Here is a 20,839-nt window from a genome sequence, read left to right on the forward strand (position 1 = left end):
CTAAACAGCGGCTGCAACCTTTGTTTGTTTGGCTATTTGTTTTGCAGCTCTCTTCGCCTTAACTCACAGAGTAGTCGGGATAAGGTGCCAGCCCCAAGGTTAGCTCCACGTTTTCTTGAAATAATCTTGCTAGACATGTATAGCTGGGGGGCACATCCTCTGAATCCTGGGCTCACTCACTTATTTATAGAGCCAAGCCCAGTCTAACCCCCACCCAACACCCTCTAACACCTCGCTCACACCCCTTGGAAGCAACCATCACCTTCCCTCCGCCTCAGATCTATGCAAACAGCTTACACTCTGCAGACCTGATTTCACCTGCAGACATGTCTAACATGAATTATGCTGAAGTTCTTTAGTGGCTTATTAAGATTCACCCACCCCTCTCAACCCCTTGGAATACTAATGAAACCCTTAAAGCTGAAATCCATAATGTTTTTTAATTAATACATCAATAACACGAGGTGTGGTTGTTAAATAATGAGACTAATGCTAGGTCGGCTTACACAAGCCCAGGCTCATCATTTAATGGCCACACCTTGTACATGCATCTGACTGTTTAGAGTAGCTGAAGAGGCTTTGCATAGATAAGGACACTGAAATCTTGACTGAGTTAGTCAGGCTGAGAATGTCACTGCTATCATACTTCATCATGTAAGTAAATAAAATATTCACACTGACATTAGTCGCTGGATCAATGACATTTTCACTCCACACAAGCAACAGCAAGATCAAATTACTCTGACATTAGATGATCTGTTATCTGTACAGCCTGCACTGTGTGTTGACACCCATTAGTAGATTAATTGATCATTTAATAAGATGAGTAACTCTGATTGCATTATTTGTCATTCTGTCAAGCGAGAACGCCAAGGTCTGGGTCCAATGTCTTGAATATTAGACTTTTCTGGTTTTCTCTGTCTCTTTCCGCTTTTCTCTGTCTTTGTAAACTTTGCGGGTTTGGGACTGTTGATCTGACAAATAAGCAATTTCAAAACGTCACCTCCATTTCTGGGTGTTTTCAAATGGAAAATTTACATTATAGTCAGAAAATCAACCCATCAGGAAATGATCATTTCAAGCAGCCTTAGGTGAAGAATTGGTTGATTGCAAGTTGATGCAACTCGTGTTTAATTATGTACCGATTTTCTCATCTTACTTTGATGAGGCAATGCACTGCACTAATATAAAAAGGCAAACACAGCACGAGAACCAATCAAAACCATACTATGTTCCTTTGTGGTCGCGATCATCCACAAATAGACGATAAATCAAAAGAGTCTGCGTTGGTTACCAGCCGTCGTGCCGTCCAGAGGAATGGCTGATGTAAACCAGAGCAAAAGTGTGTCATCACTCGGCATGTTTTGATGGCATTGGTGGAACATGGGTCATACGTGCTATGTTTGGCCTTCCAGCTGGTGCGGCCATTTTTAGTCCTCTGTGTCCTTTGCTGTGTGGTTAATGAACGCTGGCCATTTTCCTGATCTCTCTGCCAGGCCACAGGCTCAAAAATACCCTCAGAGGCAAAGCCTGTTGATGGGCTGCCTCTGATCCCTGCTAATCAGATCCCCCCTCCATGTAGGGGAATAACAAAGAGCACCACCACTTGACAGCTACTATCATACAAACAACATCAGTAGTAACGTCTTTCCTTTTATTAGCCAACCACACCAAATCCAACACACCTCTTCTCCTTCCAGAGAAGCACAGTGCACCTCCTTTTCCTCCACCAAATTGGGTCATTTTTAATCAGTAATTGTGAACTTTGACTGCTCAGAGGTTTAACACACTGGCTCGTATCACCAAGTGGGCTCACAGAACTCTCTTCCTATTTGATTACATAGCCTAATAAAGTGGAATAAGTCTGGAGATGTTATCTGCGCCAGTTAAAGGATTCATCTCGTATACCTTTGCCCACGAGTTCAGTTTGAGTAGTGTTACAGACTGAAACCAAAGGAGATAAAGTTGTTCCACTCGGATAGCCCTGCATGTGTATGAATAGAAATTGCAATGAATGATATTGTAACCTAATTCTCAATGTATGTATTTCATACGTAGAGAAGATTATCCAACTCTTTCTTCTTTAGCTCTATTATGCGTCCCTCAGTCAATTTTAAAATGGCTCTTATCCTATTTCATTCATGAAAGTCACTCTAAAACAGAAAACACTTCTGACTTCTCCACTGAGGCCACACAATTCAGTGGAGACGCACACAATCACATTACGTTCTGCAATATAAACACATCTCAGAGTTGCAAAGGCACCGTGTGGTCAAACGTTTACAGCAGTTTATCTAAAATAGACCACTCAGTATGACAGCGTGACTTCATCCATAAGTGGTAAATACTGGGATTGAATACACAGTAAACAGAAGTGTATTGCAGAAATATAAGAATAGGGGGGAGAACTCAGATTGATGTTGACTCTACTGATAGATTACGTAAACCAGGAGCAATGGAAATTTGTGACAATTTAAGTGGAGGACCAAGAATATGAAGTGCTTTTAAAATGCCAAGATGGACTGTGTTGGCTCAGTAGTTGTCCTGATGCAGAGCTCGCCAGATAACAGATGCTGGGTCAAAGACCAAGAAAAAGTTTTAATCTACCCCAACTTTTTCTCCATTGTCATCTGGCACCATCATGTTAGCCACATGAATGCTGTGTGTTTAGCACATTTCTTGTAAACGACTTTGTAATGTGAATATTGCTATTCTACCATTTTACCCTGCAAGAAAGACAAAGACAAAGGAAAAGCTTACCAGACTTCTTCAGTAATGTAAACCACTGTGCCGCTTGAAAGCCTTTTAAAAAAATTATTATGAATTAATCATGGCTTTATTTTATCAAACTCCCTGGATTATTTTCATATTCCCACCCAGACCTCAACACAGCCTCTAGCAGTTTTTTTTTTTTTTTTTTTTTTTTTTTAATGCAGAGCTATTTTCAGTCTGAACATCTACTAATTTGTTTTTCTTTTGCCCTATGAACCAAATTGCCATCAAATTGAACTAAAATCTGTTAAGTAGTAGAGCTGAGCAGCCAAAGGTCACACGAAGAAACAGGAGGCAGCGTTGCACACCATCACACCTCTATACAGCAAACTAGCCGATATGAAAAGTACTCTTCCCCAGCATCTCTCTCTCTCTCTCTCTCTCTCAAAAACACACATACACACACATACACGTACACGTACTTCCACTTCCACCACAGTGATAATTAAGTCCTCTGATTGCACTGTATTATGACAGAATTAATGAAGCTTTTAATGAAAATTAGTAACACTTGGCTGAGGCCCCATGATTCAGACATGCTTAGCAGCAAGCTGCAGTAAGCACAGTCAGATAAGGAGGGCAAGCCTCCAGCTTGCTGAGACTGAACACAAGCTGTATAGCTCCTGCAACTACCATGTCTCTGTACGCACTCAAAATATCACCATCCCCACACAGAGTACCAAGTGCAGGGCAGCTCTTAACACAGGCACTAATTATAATCTTCTATTTTGGTTCTCTAATTGTTTCAGCTTCAGTCTAAAGGGGGAAATATTATTTGTCAAGGTAAGTCTTATTGACTGATTGCGCCAGGGAAAATATCAGTGCTGCTGCATTTTAAACTCAGAAAAATCAAAACTTTTACCCGGTGGTAAAAGGTCAAACTTCTCATTTATCTCACAGAGCCTAAAATGATTTAATATCAGTGTGCGCAATAAAACTTCCCCAAGAGTCAGTGCTGTGCAATGTGAAAAAAAAATGCTATATATAATCTGGTTAGCTGAAAATGGCTGCTCTATTATCATTAGTCATTGATAATAACACTGTCGCACAAGGAGAAACAAACAAACACATTCCCTATATGAATGAGGCATCATGCTGTCTTATTGCTTTAATGTGGAGTAAATAGATCATTTACAGCCAAGGGGTTGTGGAAGTCAAGAAGCAGTAGGATTAAGTGCTTTGTCATCCTGATCTGGTACAAGAAGTCTGCCAGGGTGCTGCACTGATCTGTCTCTCTTTGAATCTTTCCCGAACAGCTGTGTGCCAGCCTGGCTGTAAGCATGGAGACTGCGTGGGACCCAATAAGTGCAAGTGCCACCCCGGCTTCACGGGCAAGACCTGCAACCAAGGTGAGCTTGAACCTGCAGAACTGGTAGACACACTGTAATCGTATGTGACTTTGTTTATTTGTCAGTCTGCACTCAGATACACCAAACATACGCCACAAAAAAAAACCCATCAGAGTATATGTTCCTTGTGAGCATATCATGATTCAAACCTCCCCTCCTCATCCCACACCCCCACCCCACCCCGAAGCAACCACACAGGGCTGCTGACGTGCACATTTCCCTCATGAAAACAAAGTGAAGGCAGATCCCCTGCCCTGAGCACCGGCAGGGTAATCATTGTTTATTGTGGTCAGATCTTCACCGCACAACACCGCCGTATTGAAGTTGCCACTTACTCATCGAGCGGAAGCAGGTTTGCCACCAGCCCACAGTGGTGAGATGCTTTAATCACAACGGGAGCAGGAGGAGAGAGAGAGAGAGCTGATTCAGCTCAAATGGAAATGAGTGGTGAGGCCGTGTTGAATGATCCCAGGAGTGCATCCTCTCCTGTGAAGATAACATCTCAATTACTGACCTGAGATAACTTGGCCCGGCTGAGTGCAACCGATGCTATTGAAATGGTGTTTGTGTATGTATGTGTGTCTGTTTGTGTTTGTGTGTGTGTGTGCGCGCGCATGAATGCTTCAGCTTTTGTGCGTTTTCACCAATGACAGATTGGACATGTTGAAAAGCGTTAAGCGTTTCCAGTTAGCCGTAAGTTGACGTGCATCCAAGCTGCTTGAGAATACTTGTGGAATTCACGCCCTGAGACAGGAATAGGATAGTGTGTAATTAAAAACAAGGGGGTGTGGGGGGTTGAGGCTGGGGGTGGGGGGTGGGGGGGGGTGAGGGGAGGGGGTGTTGAAATCCATTCCGGAATGTTCCAAGTGACTCATCCTGCATTTGGAGGCTATAGGTGGCTCCTGTCTGCCCGGCCAGACGGCTCTGCTTTGTCTTAATCTGCAACAAAGGGGGAGTGGAAAGAGGATCCACATCCCATTTCCATCTACAATAGACTCTGCTGCCAAACGCTCAGACAGACTTATCTGACAAAAGTGCTTCCAAGACCTTTCAAGATGAAACTGTACTTTCAAGTGTCCATTGAGCATCCGGCAAAGTTCTAGACATTTTTACAGACCGTACCATTTTACTCCGCTTTGAATTGCAGACTTGCCCTTTCAGTCCATTTAGGAGGAGATAACCTTGGATTCTGTTATTTTTTATTTATTTTATTTTTTGGCACACCACAGTATGAAAACCCAGTTTAATTATTCAGAAGCCATAGATTAGATTTTCTCATTTAAATGCAGCCTCCGTGAAACATTGATTTGAGGTTGACTATTGATGTGCCAGGTAGCCAATGTTTTGAAGCGTTCCAATATCCCGTCCCTCTGGAGGAGAGCATTTATCTTGAGGAGTCAACCAGAGGAAAGAAAGAAGCTGCTTCGTGGACCTCGATGCTGCTAAAGGTCAAGAAGCATCTCAGATACACTGTAAAAACATCATACAGAAATTTGTATTCATTTTCAGTAAATTAAACTTCATTTCCTGACCATATCAAAGTTTTTAATACCTGTTCTGCTCTGTGTAAAATGAAGCACTTAAATAAACATCATTAGCATATTAACAGACTTCCTAGCACGCATTGTTTAAGAGTGAAGTCTCCCCCCGGACTCCTCTATGGGATGGAAACTTGTGCATCTTGAAGCCAGGGTTGTTTCCTTTTATAATAATGAAAACAGTGCACTCCATGATGAATCTGATCTTGATATTCTCTTGAGTCTCCTCTTTGAACCAATTAGCAGTCAACTCATATTTTTAGGACAGCAGGAAAACGTATGCTTTTAAGTTGAACCAACTGCAAATTATTAATAGTTTAGCTTTTAAACCGCTTTAGTATCTGTTCATTTGTTTTGCACTAGTAGCTTCTCCTTAAAGACGATGCTCGACGCCGGGACCAATCACTTAAAGGTTGTACTGTATGTAAAGCTCTGAGCATGTCCATGGAGATGCTCTGCATGCACAAACAAATGGACACACATTCCTCCGCTCTAAGTGGGAGGTGCGGACAGACGCACGACCCTGGAGCCACACTGATTAACAACCATGTTAAACACCTTCGAAAACACCGGGTGTACAGAACAAAAACAAGCCACAGAGGAAACAAGAGTGTTTACACTAAGCACAAGCCCGGCAGATGCTGTATTGATTCCATCGCTCCAGAATCAAAGCTATATTTTTTTCTCTGTCAAATTTACATGAACTGGTATTGTTTTGAGAGACTTCTACATCAAGGATGACTTTATATCTATCTTTAGTGCCAGCTCTTTTCACCCACCAAATGATTTCACCTTGGCTTTTATTGCTTCAAGACTTAAATGGGATGCGATTTGAACAAATCTGAATATTTTCATCATTAAATTAACTGGCACTCGGCTGTCAAGAGTAATAACCACTACTTGAATTATCCCTATTATTTTGAGAAAAAAAAAGCTTCACCTTTGTTGCTGATGAGAATTGTATCTGTCATGCAGTGGGCTGAGGATAGATGAATGCGCTCTCGCTGCACAAATAAACTCATTATGGGGATAATCTGTTTAACAATTTGGCAGCACACTTCCCCTGCTGATCCAATCATTTTAATAAGATGATTATTCTGTGCAGGTGCATTTAATTGCGTGTAGTTGACCTGCTGTTAAGAAACTATTAAAAGACTTTTGATGCAGGGAAAAAAAAAACACATCTTAGACCTCAGAAGCGATTCATCTGCACTACGTACATCCAGATGCTGCTTTCTTCTTGCCACCCCCAGCTCCCTTGTGTGTCAGCCAGCTATGTAATTAATCCCACTTAAAGTGTGATTGTCTAGCACTGTGATTGACTTTTATTCTATATCTGTTTGCATAATATTATACATATATTATTATTATATCTAGACTAAACTTTCACAGCTTCATCTTTGTGAAGTCGAAAAACTTCCATGGCCCCTAGCACTAACCTCATGAATTCAATTCAGTCTACGTGTGAATAGATACTTTCAAGATGTTGGTTTAGAAACCGATCTCTCTCTCTCTCTCTTGCTCTGTCTGTCTTCTGTGAGCAGCTGCAAGTATTTTAAGTATTGTATGCATGTCATCATCACACTGTGTATTTTCCTTCAGCTATCATCTAATTGCTTCAAATTGTGTTTGTTTTATCTATGTTCCGTGTTTTATGACAGGATCATTAAGGGGCTCTGAAGTAATATTTGACCTTGACTTGCAGTAAATGCAGGACAGAGCAGACCTCATCCTTACCTTCCCTAGGGCGGAGATCCTAATGATAAAAAAATAAAGTCAAATTTTCCCTGTTAACATGAGTAAGCAATTGAGTTTCATACCGAGGCGACAAATTACAATATGTGGCCACTTGGATCTCATTCTGTATCAGCTGTTTGCTTGCAAGAGTCAATGAAAATGCAAGGAGAATATCAGGGAGGCGTCGCATGGATAGAGACCAGAGAGTCACATCAAAAACTTTTGCACCTGGCTGAGTGATCAATAATGCCACCAACCTAGTGCAGAGTCTCTGAGGGTTTTTTATGCACGTGTTATCATAAAGAACAGATTGTGCCCCATTAAATCAATATGTCAACACAAATATACTTCAATATAATTTCCCACATGATTTACCGTGGCTGTAGTAGGATCGGCAAACAATAGCCGCACGGCACCGTCTGTTAACGCCATTATTCATACTACTTGATTTACTTTGTTTTGTCTTTCACTAACTTGTATCCAGTCCCACAGGCATACGTCTCCATCAGATAATCGTGCAGAATACTTGTCTCCGGGGGCATGTCCCAGTAAAGCTGCTTTGCCTTCCACTTTCATGTGATAGAGCTTAAGTTCAGCAGTTATCCAAACACTATAGGAGCATCTGCGCTGCCTCTGGCTAACACTATGGATTTAAATGTAAACAGGCAATGGTATAGTAGAATAGAATCAAGTTAAGAAGCTACTGACTGCAGTCTTAAAAGTGACCAGCGTTTACGCAACACCAAATTTACACAACAGCACAAAGCAGTCTGAGCTTCCTTAAAACGATTGCAGGGATATTGCATTGGATTTTGTCTTTCTTACAGGACTTCAATAGTTTTGAAGACTCCAAAAGAGTGGTGGGCGCCTCATTTACTTTCTGCACGGACTGTTTACCTGCCCACTTACGGTCCGAGTCCAACCATTACTCAGTCTATTATGGTTCAAATGGAAACCATCATAATTTTGATGCTTTTACATTGTTACTTGCCCACACACATGCGTATGTGCTGGAATCAAGGAGAACTGTTACCAGAGTGTTTCACCGTGTTGAGATGTTTCTGTCTGTGAACATCATAGCTACTAAAACCTCTCATACCAACGCCCACCAACAGTGGCCTACAACAAGTTTTTCAGTCCTGGGCCGAGTTAACAAAGTATGCAGAGGGGTTGCATAACTTCTCAGTTGAAATTACTGCTGCAACCCTCAGTAGGAAAATGCTTGAATGTTTTGAAGTGTGCAAAACAGTCGAGGTAGCTGTATCATCTTGCTGACTAATTTAACAATAGGTATTGTTAGCTTATGGCCAGAGGAAAGGTTGGTGGATGGATACATACTGTATGGAGACAAAGAGGGGAGGGGCTGTAATTCTTGTTTGTAGTAAGGCAGTCATTTGCCTTTTTGAATAACAAGGCCTGTCTACCTCTGAACCTCCAGATACAAATTGAGAAGGGATCCTCTGTGTCTGTGAGATACTGTTATTCTCGAAGATCCTATTTCACCCTTTGTGACAAAAAAGGAGTGCAGAAGAGCATTTCTCCTGTGTGCCCCTGAATTTCTTCTGATGCTCAGGTCATGTCCAAATCCCACAAGTGTAATCCTCTTTGATGCATAATGTTCCTCTTTATTTTCCAGGAATGTGGTGTGGTCAGAGGTGTTCTAATCCATTGGTTGGTGCTTTTCATTCTCACCACATCTCTCTCTGTCTCTCTCTGTCTGTGCTTCTTACTTATTCTCCACCCTTAACTATTTTATCTCAATCAAACCCCTCCTCTTCCTCCCCTTCCTCCCCTATTCCTCGTAACCCATTTTCTTTTGTCCGAAGAAGAGGAAATGGACTATTTAACCCCACCAGAGTGGGCCAGTCACCTCCCTATCTTTCTTCCCGCGGACCATCAGCCGGCGAGAGTTGTGACGGAGGGTGAGATTCGTCGATCAACCTCCCCCCCAGCATCTTCTCCTCCCCTCCCCTCCCACACTCCAAGTCTCAGCAACATTGCATGGTGCGGCACTGTGCAGACTGAGGAGTGGATGTCACTCAACTATATTCTCACTGCTTTCCGCTGGCAGAAGAGACGCCACCCAAGAACAGCTTTTCAGTTGAAATGCCAGCATGAATGCCAAGCATGTCATAGTCTTTACCACTCTACTGTACATCTGCCCCTCTTTCTCACACACTCTCTCTCTCCTTTAAAAAGACAGTTTTCTCAGTACCAGAGAGTGATTCACGATTTTCTCTTTATTGCTCTGCCCTCTCCTTTTCTTTTTCATTTTCCTCTCCAGCACCTGGAACCCTTTAAAAGCCGTCATCGACATGGACACAGCACTCACGGCTCCTCCGATACCACTAGAACGAGGCCTTGGGTTCTAACCATTGTTATCTTCTTTAGAGACAAGCATATCCCCAAGAGAGAGAGAGACCCCTGCTAATCTCTCTGTCAGTGATAGAGGCGTGTCGGGAATGTAGCAAAGCATACCTCAGTGGAGCTGACCCAATAAATCACTCCACTTTGCATCGCTTCAGATGTGACTTAGCACTTCATTTACCGTACAGTGAACATCCCAGAGGGGGCTCTCCACCTCTGCTATCACATAGGCTTCTGCAGTCCTGGGGCCATGTCGAACTGTCAGTCGGTGCTCATATCTGTCTGTTATCTCTCTGTTTTTCATCCCCTCTGTGTCCTCTCTCAGTCTTGTCTTTTTGTGCCTTCTCCCTCTGTCCCGTTGTGGTTCTTTTTTGTTTGTTTGTTTGTTTTGTGTGTTTGTTTGTTTTTTTACGTAGAGGAAGCCCTGGCTGTGTCTTGCGTCTGGCATGTGCTGATGCTCACGGAGCCGCCTCTGTCCTAGAATGTGACCATTTCAATGATCCCTCATTTACATTTTTAAGCTGTTTTTCAGAGCAACAGAGAAGTGGAGACCTGTTTCTCTGCCACACTGACAATGGACAGTGTTGCTATGGTTTTCTGTAATCACACTAATGAGAATGCCAGTTGTTTATTGTGAAAACGAGGAGAGAGGAAGACATGGGTTGACACTGTTAATTAAAAAAAAAAAAAGGCACGAGGATGTTGGTGTGTGTGTGCAGGTGTGAGTGTCATCATCTTGCAGGAGAAAAACACGGTTGTAGGGCTTGTTAAAAAGAACAGATCTATCCCTTGTGTTCGACTAGTACAGGATGAATCGCTTTGATTTTCGTCAGTTTGAAAACGAATTAAGAGGCATTAATATCAACCCAGAATGAAAAACAAGCCAGTCTCAGTGGAGGCGCGAGTGATGACAACAATGCCTGGTGGGTTTGTGCGCAGTGCAACTTCAGCATTCATTTTGCATGACATTGCACCTGTGTTTAGCAAATACAAATGGCAAGTAGGAAATGATATGAGTTCACCTTGACGAGACAGATGCACACCTAAGTTTGCATTCGTCCTTGTAGAAAGTTTCATAGAAATTTGTCCTTGTAGTTTTATTGAATCCTCTTCATAACCATGGATACATCCAGATAATATTAATGAACGCAACCTTGAATCAATTAACATGTAGCTTGCTTAACACCACTATAAGGAAATTCATGTCACATCTAACACTGTGAAATGTCTTCTCCTTGTTATCCTCAGTCTTGTATCTAGTCAAAGTAACAGCTACAGTAGCTGTTTTATGACAGAGGACCTTGTGTAATAAATGCATTCATAAATTGACCCCTATGTACCAAGAGGAATTTATAGTCATGGAACATAAGATTAAGCCTGATGGCACTTGGTAGGATTGAACAAGCAGATGGTCAGTCTGAGGCTGCGTCCATTCACTCAGTAACATGGCTTTAGTTGAGAACCAAGAGGCTACCATTTATAGGATGTGGGATAGGTCGATGTACAATCTGGGCAACTGCTCAGTCATTCATCCATATTAATCTGTGGTATTTGTTGAATGCAAGAGCTATGTGGCACTCGAAGAATGCACACTGCATATGTCCATGGAGCTAAACGTGGCACCATTTACAATGCGGCCGGCCAAGATGAAAACAACTCCTCATGTGCTGTACAGTGAGATGCCATCTATTTGTGATGCTTCCACTGTATCCCAGGAAATTTCTGTGGTGTTCCTAGATTAAGTTATATATACACATATATATATATAATATATATATATATATATATATATATATTCATCATCCCTATGAAGAGAATCCTTGTGTAATTTTGCTGTTTAGGCCCGGTACTCCCAGTGGACCCCACACTTAAGTACGGGGCAGGAGAAATAATTTTAATGGAACATAGAATAAAAAATAAGTGATTGCGGCCAAGTCATGCATTCACCCGCTGCATTACCCATTGTCTCCATCAACACCCATAAATATTTAATCCCTACCTACTCACTCATTCTAAATTATGCGTGATAAGACATGAAAAATAATTGGACCTTTCCATAGTGAAGACATTGAATTGAAGCCAAGAGCGGCTTTAAATGATTTCAGCCATTCATAATGTGGGCCTTTATTTAATTTGAAGGAATATCACGCAGTAAAATTAAGCTAAATGCTGTGGTGAATTTCATGTCAAGGAAATTATATAACTGATGACAAAGATAGCTGTTAGCTGATTCATGATGAAATCGCAATTGTCTGAATGGCCGTTAACTCCTACACATTATAAAAGTGATGTGTTTTTTCCATCAGAGCCACTTATCATGGTTCGAAAGACAATTAGCACACGTCACAACCAAATAAGAGAAATACATTATTAAAGTAGAGGCATTGTTACTGTACTAAATATAACAAGGAGTAGATGTAAAAATAAAATCTTACACCTTCTCAAGAGATGTTCTTTTGAAAATGGCTGTGAGCAAGAGCTGTGACCATGAAAAAGCTCATCTGGTAATCATAAGCAGTCATAACATGCCTTACCACATCCCGTCCCTCTTCAGTTCAGTGATGCTCTGCAAGAGAAGTGACACCATTTTCTTTATGAGGAAACTTAATCTTAAAAATTGCTTTAGGAGGAGAAAAGAAGTTTAAAGCAAACTGAAATGAGAAATCTTCCTCGCTGTGTCAGAGCAGCGTAACTCCAGGACACTCTATCTTTCCCTTTCTCAAAGCATGAGTGCAAAAAGAATCACGAATCTCCCTAAATAAATTATTGACTTTAGCATACTCAGATTGTACAAATGCACAATAAAGACTCTCAGTTACTGTAATGAGAGTAATTATTTACTCTCCACCACCACCACCAATTGCAGCATGATCAATATTCTCTTTAGAGCAGTGTGCCTAGAATGCGTATACAGTAGATCGTTAAACCCTTACTTCTTTTTTCTTTACAGCAGGCATTTTGGCTTGTTTTAGCAGGAGACGCACAAGTGTAACCACAGATTTTAATGATGGCTCTGATACATTTTTGAGCCAATCAACCATCACACACAGTACCAAAGCTCTGGTACTGTACACATGGATGTATCAATGTTATACAGTACCTAAACCTTTTCTCCTCGAAATAGCTGAGCAGTCAAAGTCTTTTTGATAGCTTTTTGATAGCTTTTTTTCAATTTTAATGCTGAACATTACCCCAGTGTTTTAAAATATTAAATAAATGCGAATCACTATAATTGAAGCCCAATAAATCATTTTAACAAAGGACATTTGACTTGTAAGAGCAGAAAAAGGTCTGCCACCAAAAATGCCCTCATGCTCATCAAGTCCATATTAATTAGCTTGCTATTGTGTTTGGATGTTGTGAATATTATGGCAGCTACTCAGTCTTCAGTGGAGTCTACAGTCAGGAAGCTTATTATCATTACTCTAATTCATGCATCACTGCATTTTTCATGAAGGACATTTGGACTTGTTCTGGCAGGAAGGACGCATAAGTGTAACCAATACCATTAAACGATGGCCCTGTTCCATTTAGAAGCGTCAGTAAGTCGCCCCGAGGGAGGAAGCGCGCAACAACGGCAGGGTCCCGCTGCAGAAAACAGCAGAGTGGAACGTATCGACATTACTGATATGATCACCTGAGTTTATTTTCTTTTTCTTTCTGCAATTGCTGCAGTTTCAATGTTGTGGAATGTCAAATATTATGTATATACGTGAATGTATTTATTTTACCCAGCTCCCATAAACCCCTCACACGGAGGAGGACACTTTGACTTGTTGCAGCAGGAAGCCCACAGGTGTAACCAATAACATTAACGACGGCTCAGTTCCGTTCAGGAGTGTCAGTAGTCACGGCAGCCGAAGGCGGCACGCACAACACCAACGGGGGCCCTGTGACAGAAAATGGAACGCAGACATTAATAATGCTATTAGTTTCACCTGTGTTTGACTAGTCAAAGTGTCTGCTGTGATAAAGGTATAATGGCTCGAATTTGCATAAGCATCTGACAGAAGTAGAGAGCTCAGGGCATTATTCCTTCTTCCCTGGAGCCCTGCCTGCTTCCAGCTCAGACAGCATCATTTTCTAATAAGATTTCCATGGACTGTTCTGGGTGAGATTTGTCTGGCGTTAAAAAAAAACCAAAAAAAACACTGACATTTTTTGAGAGATGCCGGATGGTTGCGACTAGCTACAATCTGGTGAAGTTGTGGTGAGTCAGCGTGGTAATAACAGCGTCTTTTATCAGCAGGTCCACAGTTGACACCGGCTTCCTGTAAAAATCATCAAAGTGGGGAGTAGCGGGCCTGTCAGAACATGGCAACACTTCACTTCCTCGAAGACACCCTACTCAAGCCCTCCAAAACACACACACACACACATTAACACACAGAGACAGACACCTTAAACCTGCACTTAAAAGAATGGGTGAGGTTGGACATGATTGACCTCTTCACCTTTGCCTTCTGACTAATTTCACCTCTGTGTGGGAGGGTCTCTCCCTCTCCTCCCCCCTCCCCCTCACTCAGTCCACTTATTCTGTCTCTCTCTCTCTGTCTCTGTCTGCAGACCTGAATGAGTGCGGGCTGAAGCCGAGGCCTTGTAAACACAGGTGCATGAACACATATGGGAGTTACAAGTGCTACTGTCTGAACGGCTACATGCTGATGCCTGACGGGACCTGTGGAAGTGAGTGACTCTCTCTAACAAATACACACACACACAGATCTCTGTGACACGTGCACGCAGTATATATGTTGATATTTTCACTCCTTATCTGTTCATCACAACTCATCTGCTCCTGTTTCACGATCTCTCTTCTGGTCTGAAGCCTGAATGTGCTACTGTGAAGCTTTTCTTCACTTCACTACAGATGTGTTCATCTGAATGCCTGCACTGGGCAATGCCGATGACATGTGCTCTCTATTATGAAATACATTTCCCCTCTCGTGTGAGCACGTCTGACAGTAGCCTCACAATCCTTTGATAGACTGTTTTGATTAAAGCCCCGTGTTGATCTGCTTCATTATAGCAGCTCTACGGTCTGAAGAACCCCTGTGAAGAACCCAAAGAGGGCTAAAATTAAAATATGAAAGAGACAATCTTAAGACCTTCGAGTGAATGTGCAGGTCTTATTGGTTGCCCTGAGGTATTCCAAGGAATGGGAGCGGATGCCTGCCCAAGTCGCACCCAATAACTATTTTCTGCTCACATTTCCTCTTAAGGATGGCGTGACTGCCTGTACCTCATTTTAAATAGTTGCCTTTTTTATCAAAGGAAAATTAATTTTCTCCCCTTCAAAGTCTGAATTGCTCACCAGTAAAGGCAATCTCCAACTACGCTAGGTGTTGTGGTTTTATGATTGCACGATAGTGTTAAACACCTTGCTGCTCTTCTTCTCTCCCTTGCTACTGCTTTGATCAATAGATCACTGTAGCATTTAATCAGCCTGGCCTGCCTCAGTCATCAAACTGTACTCCAGGGCGCCTGCGGCAGCTGAAGTAGCAGCAGCAGCAGCATGAGCCTCACTTTTAATTTCCTTTTTAGGGTCCGAAGTTATCAAGAGAGGCTGAACAAAATCTGGTACATTATATTATTATTTTAGGGGGGGGGGGGTGGGCTTGATCTGCTCAGCAAGGCGCAACAACAGAGGCGCTGCATGCCGGCGCTTTGATAGGGTGGAGACGGATTATGAGACTTCAACAGTGGGGAAGGATAAAAGTTGGTGAGGCAGGATTTGCGTGGGCTAGGTGTGAGCACAGAGCGACTGCGCAGCACAGGGAGCTAATAATGGAGGAGTGTGTGCAGTTCTGTAGTGTGCACCCCAGGGTCAACCTGGCTCATATCAGATGAGGCAGGCGAGTGACTCTGCACACTCGGACTGAAGGATAAAAGAGAGAAAGTGTGAGTGTTTATGTTAGGAAGAAAACAAGTGTGAGAGAGTGGGAGCAGAATAAACTTGTAGCACCGGTGTTAATGTGTTTTGTGTTTCCCCCCCTGTGTCCATCAGACGCGCGCACTTGTGGCATGGCCAACTGCCAGTACGGCTGCGAGGTGCTGAAAGGAGAGGTCCGGTGTCAATGCCCGTCACCGGGGCTACAACTGGCTCCAGATGGAAGAACCTGTGTGGGTAAGTCCCAGTCTTTATTTATATATTATCCTCACAGCCCTGAAAGCTGAGCCTTTATCTCAGCCTCTCTTTTTCATGAGCAGCTCATGTGAAGCATCACAAATGAGAATGTTGTGTTTTTTTTTTTCATTTTTCTTTCTTCTCAGCTTTTAAATTTGCTGAGTGATAATCAAATGCTACTGTTTTGGCAGAGCAAGAAAGATAACTTGGCAGTGAAAATGCAATCTGGGAACTCAAACAGAACCTCTTAGCAAGCAAAGCTGGAGTTAATCCAAAATATTTACTAGTACCTCTTTTTTTTTTGTTTTGCTTTGATCAAGGACCTCAGCAATTTACCAATCTTTGTCATCTCCCCGGGATATTATTCCACTTGCCTCTTCCTGCTTTTACAGCAGAAATGTGATCAGGCGAAGCCCACCCCCTCCCGCCCATACACCGATCATCCCCTCCTTCTTTCATTACCCGTTTTACGTGGCACTGCTCCTCACATGGGTAACTAACAGATAAAGGAAGCCAGTTGAGGCAGTTAACCTGCGTCAGGTTTAAATACAGGCTGTTCCAGACTGGGTTGTTCCTGTTACTCTGCTGTGTACTCCCACTTAACTGCCGGCTGGCTAATGGGGGGGCGGATCGCTGAAAGAGGACGGACATCAATCACAAAGAGCGATGGAGAAGAGGACGGAAAGGTTGCCTTCCACAGGTGTTACGACAGTTTAATGGAATGTTTCCGGAAGCAAATGTTTTATGGGCAGTTTTATGGAGAGTTTCTAATCATATTTATATCCAGTAACTAGAGCCTCATATAAGGGGGAGTCAGTCTGCATAGAGGCAGAGCTGTTTTTACTCATGTGGATGCTGTGAAATCTAACGTGTCAACACATTTTTTGCTCTAGCTCGAAAAGTGACCTTGGCCTGCATTCATCAAACTTTAAAAAGTTACACATACATGCGTTAACTCTGAAAATCCAACTTACTGTAGCAGTAAAAAATGAGCGTGAAGAACGAAACTCTTTATCAAGTGATTCACTCAGCCAACAAATAATCACTCTCCTTGTTCACAACAGACAAATTGCTTGCTGTGCTGCGATCTCCAACCAGCTCCAACAGACTCTTACCTTTGTCCTACATTGACCAGCAAAAACATCCATGCACTGTGTTTGTAAATCATGTTTTACTCACTATTACTTTCTTTGTAGTTTGTGATTGCATTGATGACTTATATATACATTCTTTACCTGATTTTTAGTTGTATAACATCACCTCCATATGTTTGGGTTGAGTCCAGAGCAACTTCTTTGGGGGTTAGGAGAAAATACAGCAGCTGTCAAGTGACCACATGGTTAATCTCATGTCTGAGCCGGATCCTTGAAAGCTAAAACATATGTAAATTCAATAGCTCCAGTGGTAATTAGTGTGTCAAATTGACATCAAGATAATGTTTTCATCATAGGGAATTACTGATACAGATGAAATAACAGAAAATAAGTGGAATGTGCTGCCAGATGAGGTATAGGCTACATCAGGGAAATTGTATAATAAGGAAGACTTAATACCACACTGACATTTGCAGAAATGGCCAAAAATCAATAACTTTATATTTTAAACTGAAAAATCAGAAGTGAAAGCACTGTGAATTGTATTATTTCAGCTGACATATTAGCTCTTACTGTTAATCAAATTTCAGTAAAGGACCCTTGAATATTTTAGTAGTATTTTAATCTGTAAGAAATTTGAGTACAAGTAAAAGTGGGTGGGTTTTGCTTCTATCCTCTGCTTTTAACTGTTTGATGATTTGATTTACTAATTTTTGGTTAAACTGCAGGATTTATAATTGAGTGCAGAGACATTCTCTGATACTTAAAAAAAAATTGACTTGTATTTGCAGTGTGACAAATCAGCAAAAAAAACCTTGATTACGTAATGACAGTGTGTATTGATGATTTTGTTGTGGGAGTTTGGAGTGAGACAGCCTCATATTTCAGTGCTGCTCAACCTAGAAATTGTTTCATGTATCAGACATTTTCATGCAAAGCTTATTGTCTAATCTTGGCTAATGTGTGTAGCCTATGTGTGTGTGTGTGTGTTACTATGACTATAAACCGAAGTCAGATCCGCTACTTTGACTAAAACAAGTCCTTCAGAGCAGGTGGAGCTGGGATTGTGAGGAACAGTATATTGTGTGTACATAAAGCTTGCATTTACATGTGCTTGTGTGTTTTATGTAAAACATAATAATTCACCCCCTCAGTAGCTGTATAAATGCAGATGAAGCCTTCACCTGGGCAGTTTGGGATTAAGTGCCTTGCTGATGAGAACTTCAGCAGTAGCTGTTAAGGGGATAAGGGAGCGCTGTCCACTTACAGTACTTCCCTCTCTGGTTTCCCCAGCTGGTGCAGGTGTCTGTGTGTTTTTAAGGTTCTTTTAAATAAGAGTCCCTGTATCCCCGCGGTGCCTCAGCGGCATTATGCAGCAAATAAATTAATGATTTTAAGGCAAATGCTTTGAGCCTCTTGGTGTCTAAATATTAATGCCCACATGCCTGCAAAGGTGATTAACAGAGACACTTAGAATAGGTCATTAAATAATGAAACAAGGTAGCGTGCACTGTATTCTGCTCACTGAACAGAATACATAATGTGCTTTGTTCATAAATGAATACTAACCAGGAAAAAAAAAAAGTTGGTATGAATAGAAATGTTTGGTTTTGAATTAAATTGCCTTTTTTTAATCTTCAAGTTTTCCTCTGCATTGTGTTATTTTGAATGCATTATTTGCTGTATGTGACCAACTCTCAAGGGCAACTTATAGTGGAAAAATTATGAATACATTCAATTTCAATATCGTCTAATAATTTGCATTTGCTTTTTTTTCCCTTCTAGATGTGGATGAGTGTGCAGCAGGAATAGCTGTATGTCCCAGGTTCAGAAAATGCATCAACACCTTTGGTAGCTACATCTGCAAGTGCCACGAAGGGTTTGACCTGCAATATATCAATGGGAAATACCAATGCACAGGTACAGTCTCAAGGCCTCTGCAGTGGGGCTTTTTATACAGAAAACTTACAAAGGTCATAGATGTGCTGAGATGTTTTGACGTGTACACAAGTTATTTCTCCTGATGCAGGCATTTTTTCGTGCACTAAGAAAATTGAAAAGTGGAAAAATGAAAAGAAATGTGTGTGTTGCAGGAGCAGTGTGTGGTTAAGAATTGGTGATGGTACTTGATTTTAAATGCAGGACATCTACTTTTAATGGAGTATTTTATACAGAGGTATTGCTACTTTAATTTAATCAGAAGATCTGGATACTGGGTACTTCTCTCACGACTGGGGACTGAATGTGCAAGAAACGTATTTTAAATAAAAATAGTCAAATAAATTGAGTTGGTTGAGACTACCTCATAAAGCCAGATTAACTGGATAAAACACTTGAGTGAAATCCGTTACCCATGAGATGATAATATTTCGAGTTAAGGCAGAGAAAAGACTGGATAGGAAATGAAATTTAAAGTATGTGAAACCATTTTGTGTTTCTGTACTTTATGAAGATAAGGAAGTAAATAAAGAAAAAATAAGGGAGGAAGTGAAAAGGCTTTTGAATACTTAACATGTAATGAACTTGAGCAGAACCACTGCAATGCTAATGCAACCAGCAATACAGTGATACGGACCTTATTTATGAATACCTGCCATCTAAGATTTGCATTAGTATTCTCCACAAATCCACATTACCTTGAATCTCAGCAGCATCTGGAGAATACACCGCATCCAGTCTTTATTTATTAATTTCTTAAGAACAAACTTTGGAGGTAAAAAAAGGGCTGAGTAGTGATAGTTAAGAGAATTGAAGGCTGATACCTCTAAGATTCTTCGAAGACCTTGTCGCTTTTACTCGAGGAATAATTCATGGACAGATCTGTGATATTCACTTAAACGCTTTCGCTAACTGTACACACGACATCAGCTTGGAGCCCTCTTTGAAGCGCATGTCAAGATAGCAGCCTTTGATATTCTACTTTATGTGCGTTTCACACTTGCACCCGGTAACTGAATGTTGTTATGTTTCCATTATCTTTCAGACGTGGATGAGTGCTCCTTGGGTCAAAGCCACTGCAGCAGCTTTGCCACCTGCTACAACACGCCGGGCTCATACAAGTGCAAATGCAAAGACGGCTACAGGGGGATGGGCCACGACTGCAAGCGTAAGGATCGAGAACAAAACATTGGCCCCGATGTTCACTTTTGCAAAGAGGGCTGGGGCCTCACATTTTTGTTTTCTTTGCCCATGTTTTTTAAAAAGGTGGGAAAGCAAGGAAGAGGGAGGAATAGCCTAGCACACAAAGCTGAGACTGAAATTCCTTTCTTCGTAATGGCTGTCAGTTATTACTAAAATCAGCCTACTCCCTTATCACATGCGCCCAGAGTGAGCCCTGACTCCACTTCTTTGACATCTGGACTTTTCTGATCAGCCAACAAAAAAAGAAGAAAGTGAAATATTTTGTTCCCTGGCAGTTTGTCTCATTCTGCTTGCTGACAAGCAGTTCATTAGTCTGTGCGTCTGCAGTTTTTCACAGCACCTCGGTGGATAAGAAGTCATTCATTCTCTACAGTTATTTAATAATCTAAGAGACACAACTGGTGTAGTAGTCAGTGGAGCAGAGAGGATGCCTCCTGGCGTAGTGCACTGCAAATACTTCACCCTGTCACCTGCCCAAAGGGTGTGAGCCTCAAGTGCTCTGGGAGTCCAGTTGCAATATCCTATTCGTGTATCACATATCAAAGTCGCCTGCAACCTGAGAGGGCAATACATGTAACTGAGTTCAAACCACTCGCCTTTGTCCACTCTCATTCCTCACTCATGAAACCCTTATGAACGCCCCCAACCACCACCACCATCAGCACGGCCACCTCAACACCCCAACCCCCCAACCTCAGACTGACTTGAAGAATG

The 20,839-nt window shown here is 41.8% G+C and overlaps 1 protein-coding gene across 6 annotated transcripts in view; it reads left to right on the plus strand.

Moving 5' to 3' along the window:
* The window catches only part of npnta (nephronectin a), a 47,092-nt gene that overhangs the window by 14,263 nt on the left and 11,990 nt on the right, over window positions 1-20,839 (plus strand). Inside the window, exons 3-9 of one of the 6 annotated variants that reach the window (XM_085780632.1) lie at window positions 48-98; window positions 4,029-4,121; window positions 9,223-9,318; window positions 14,330-14,449; window positions 15,771-15,890; window positions 18,770-18,904; window positions 19,968-20,090. In XM_085780632.1, the coding sequence (XP_085636758.1) occupies window positions 48-98; window positions 4,029-4,121; window positions 9,223-9,318; window positions 14,330-14,449; window positions 15,771-15,890; window positions 18,770-18,904; window positions 19,968-20,090 (738 nt within the window). The remainder of the gene's footprint in view (window positions 1-47; window positions 99-4,028; window positions 4,122-9,222; window positions 9,319-14,329; window positions 14,450-15,770; window positions 15,891-18,769; window positions 18,905-19,967; window positions 20,091-20,839) is intronic. The other 5 variants (XM_085780606.1, XM_085780599.1, XM_085780619.1 and 2 more) reach the window with 5 other exon arrangements.

Source organism: Trachurus japonicus, chromosome 1, assembly GCF_045865225.1.
Source record: "Trachurus japonicus isolate A0001 chromosome 1, Traja_1.0".
Lineage (NCBI taxonomy): Eukaryota > Metazoa > Chordata > Actinopteri > Carangiformes > Carangidae > Trachurus > Trachurus japonicus.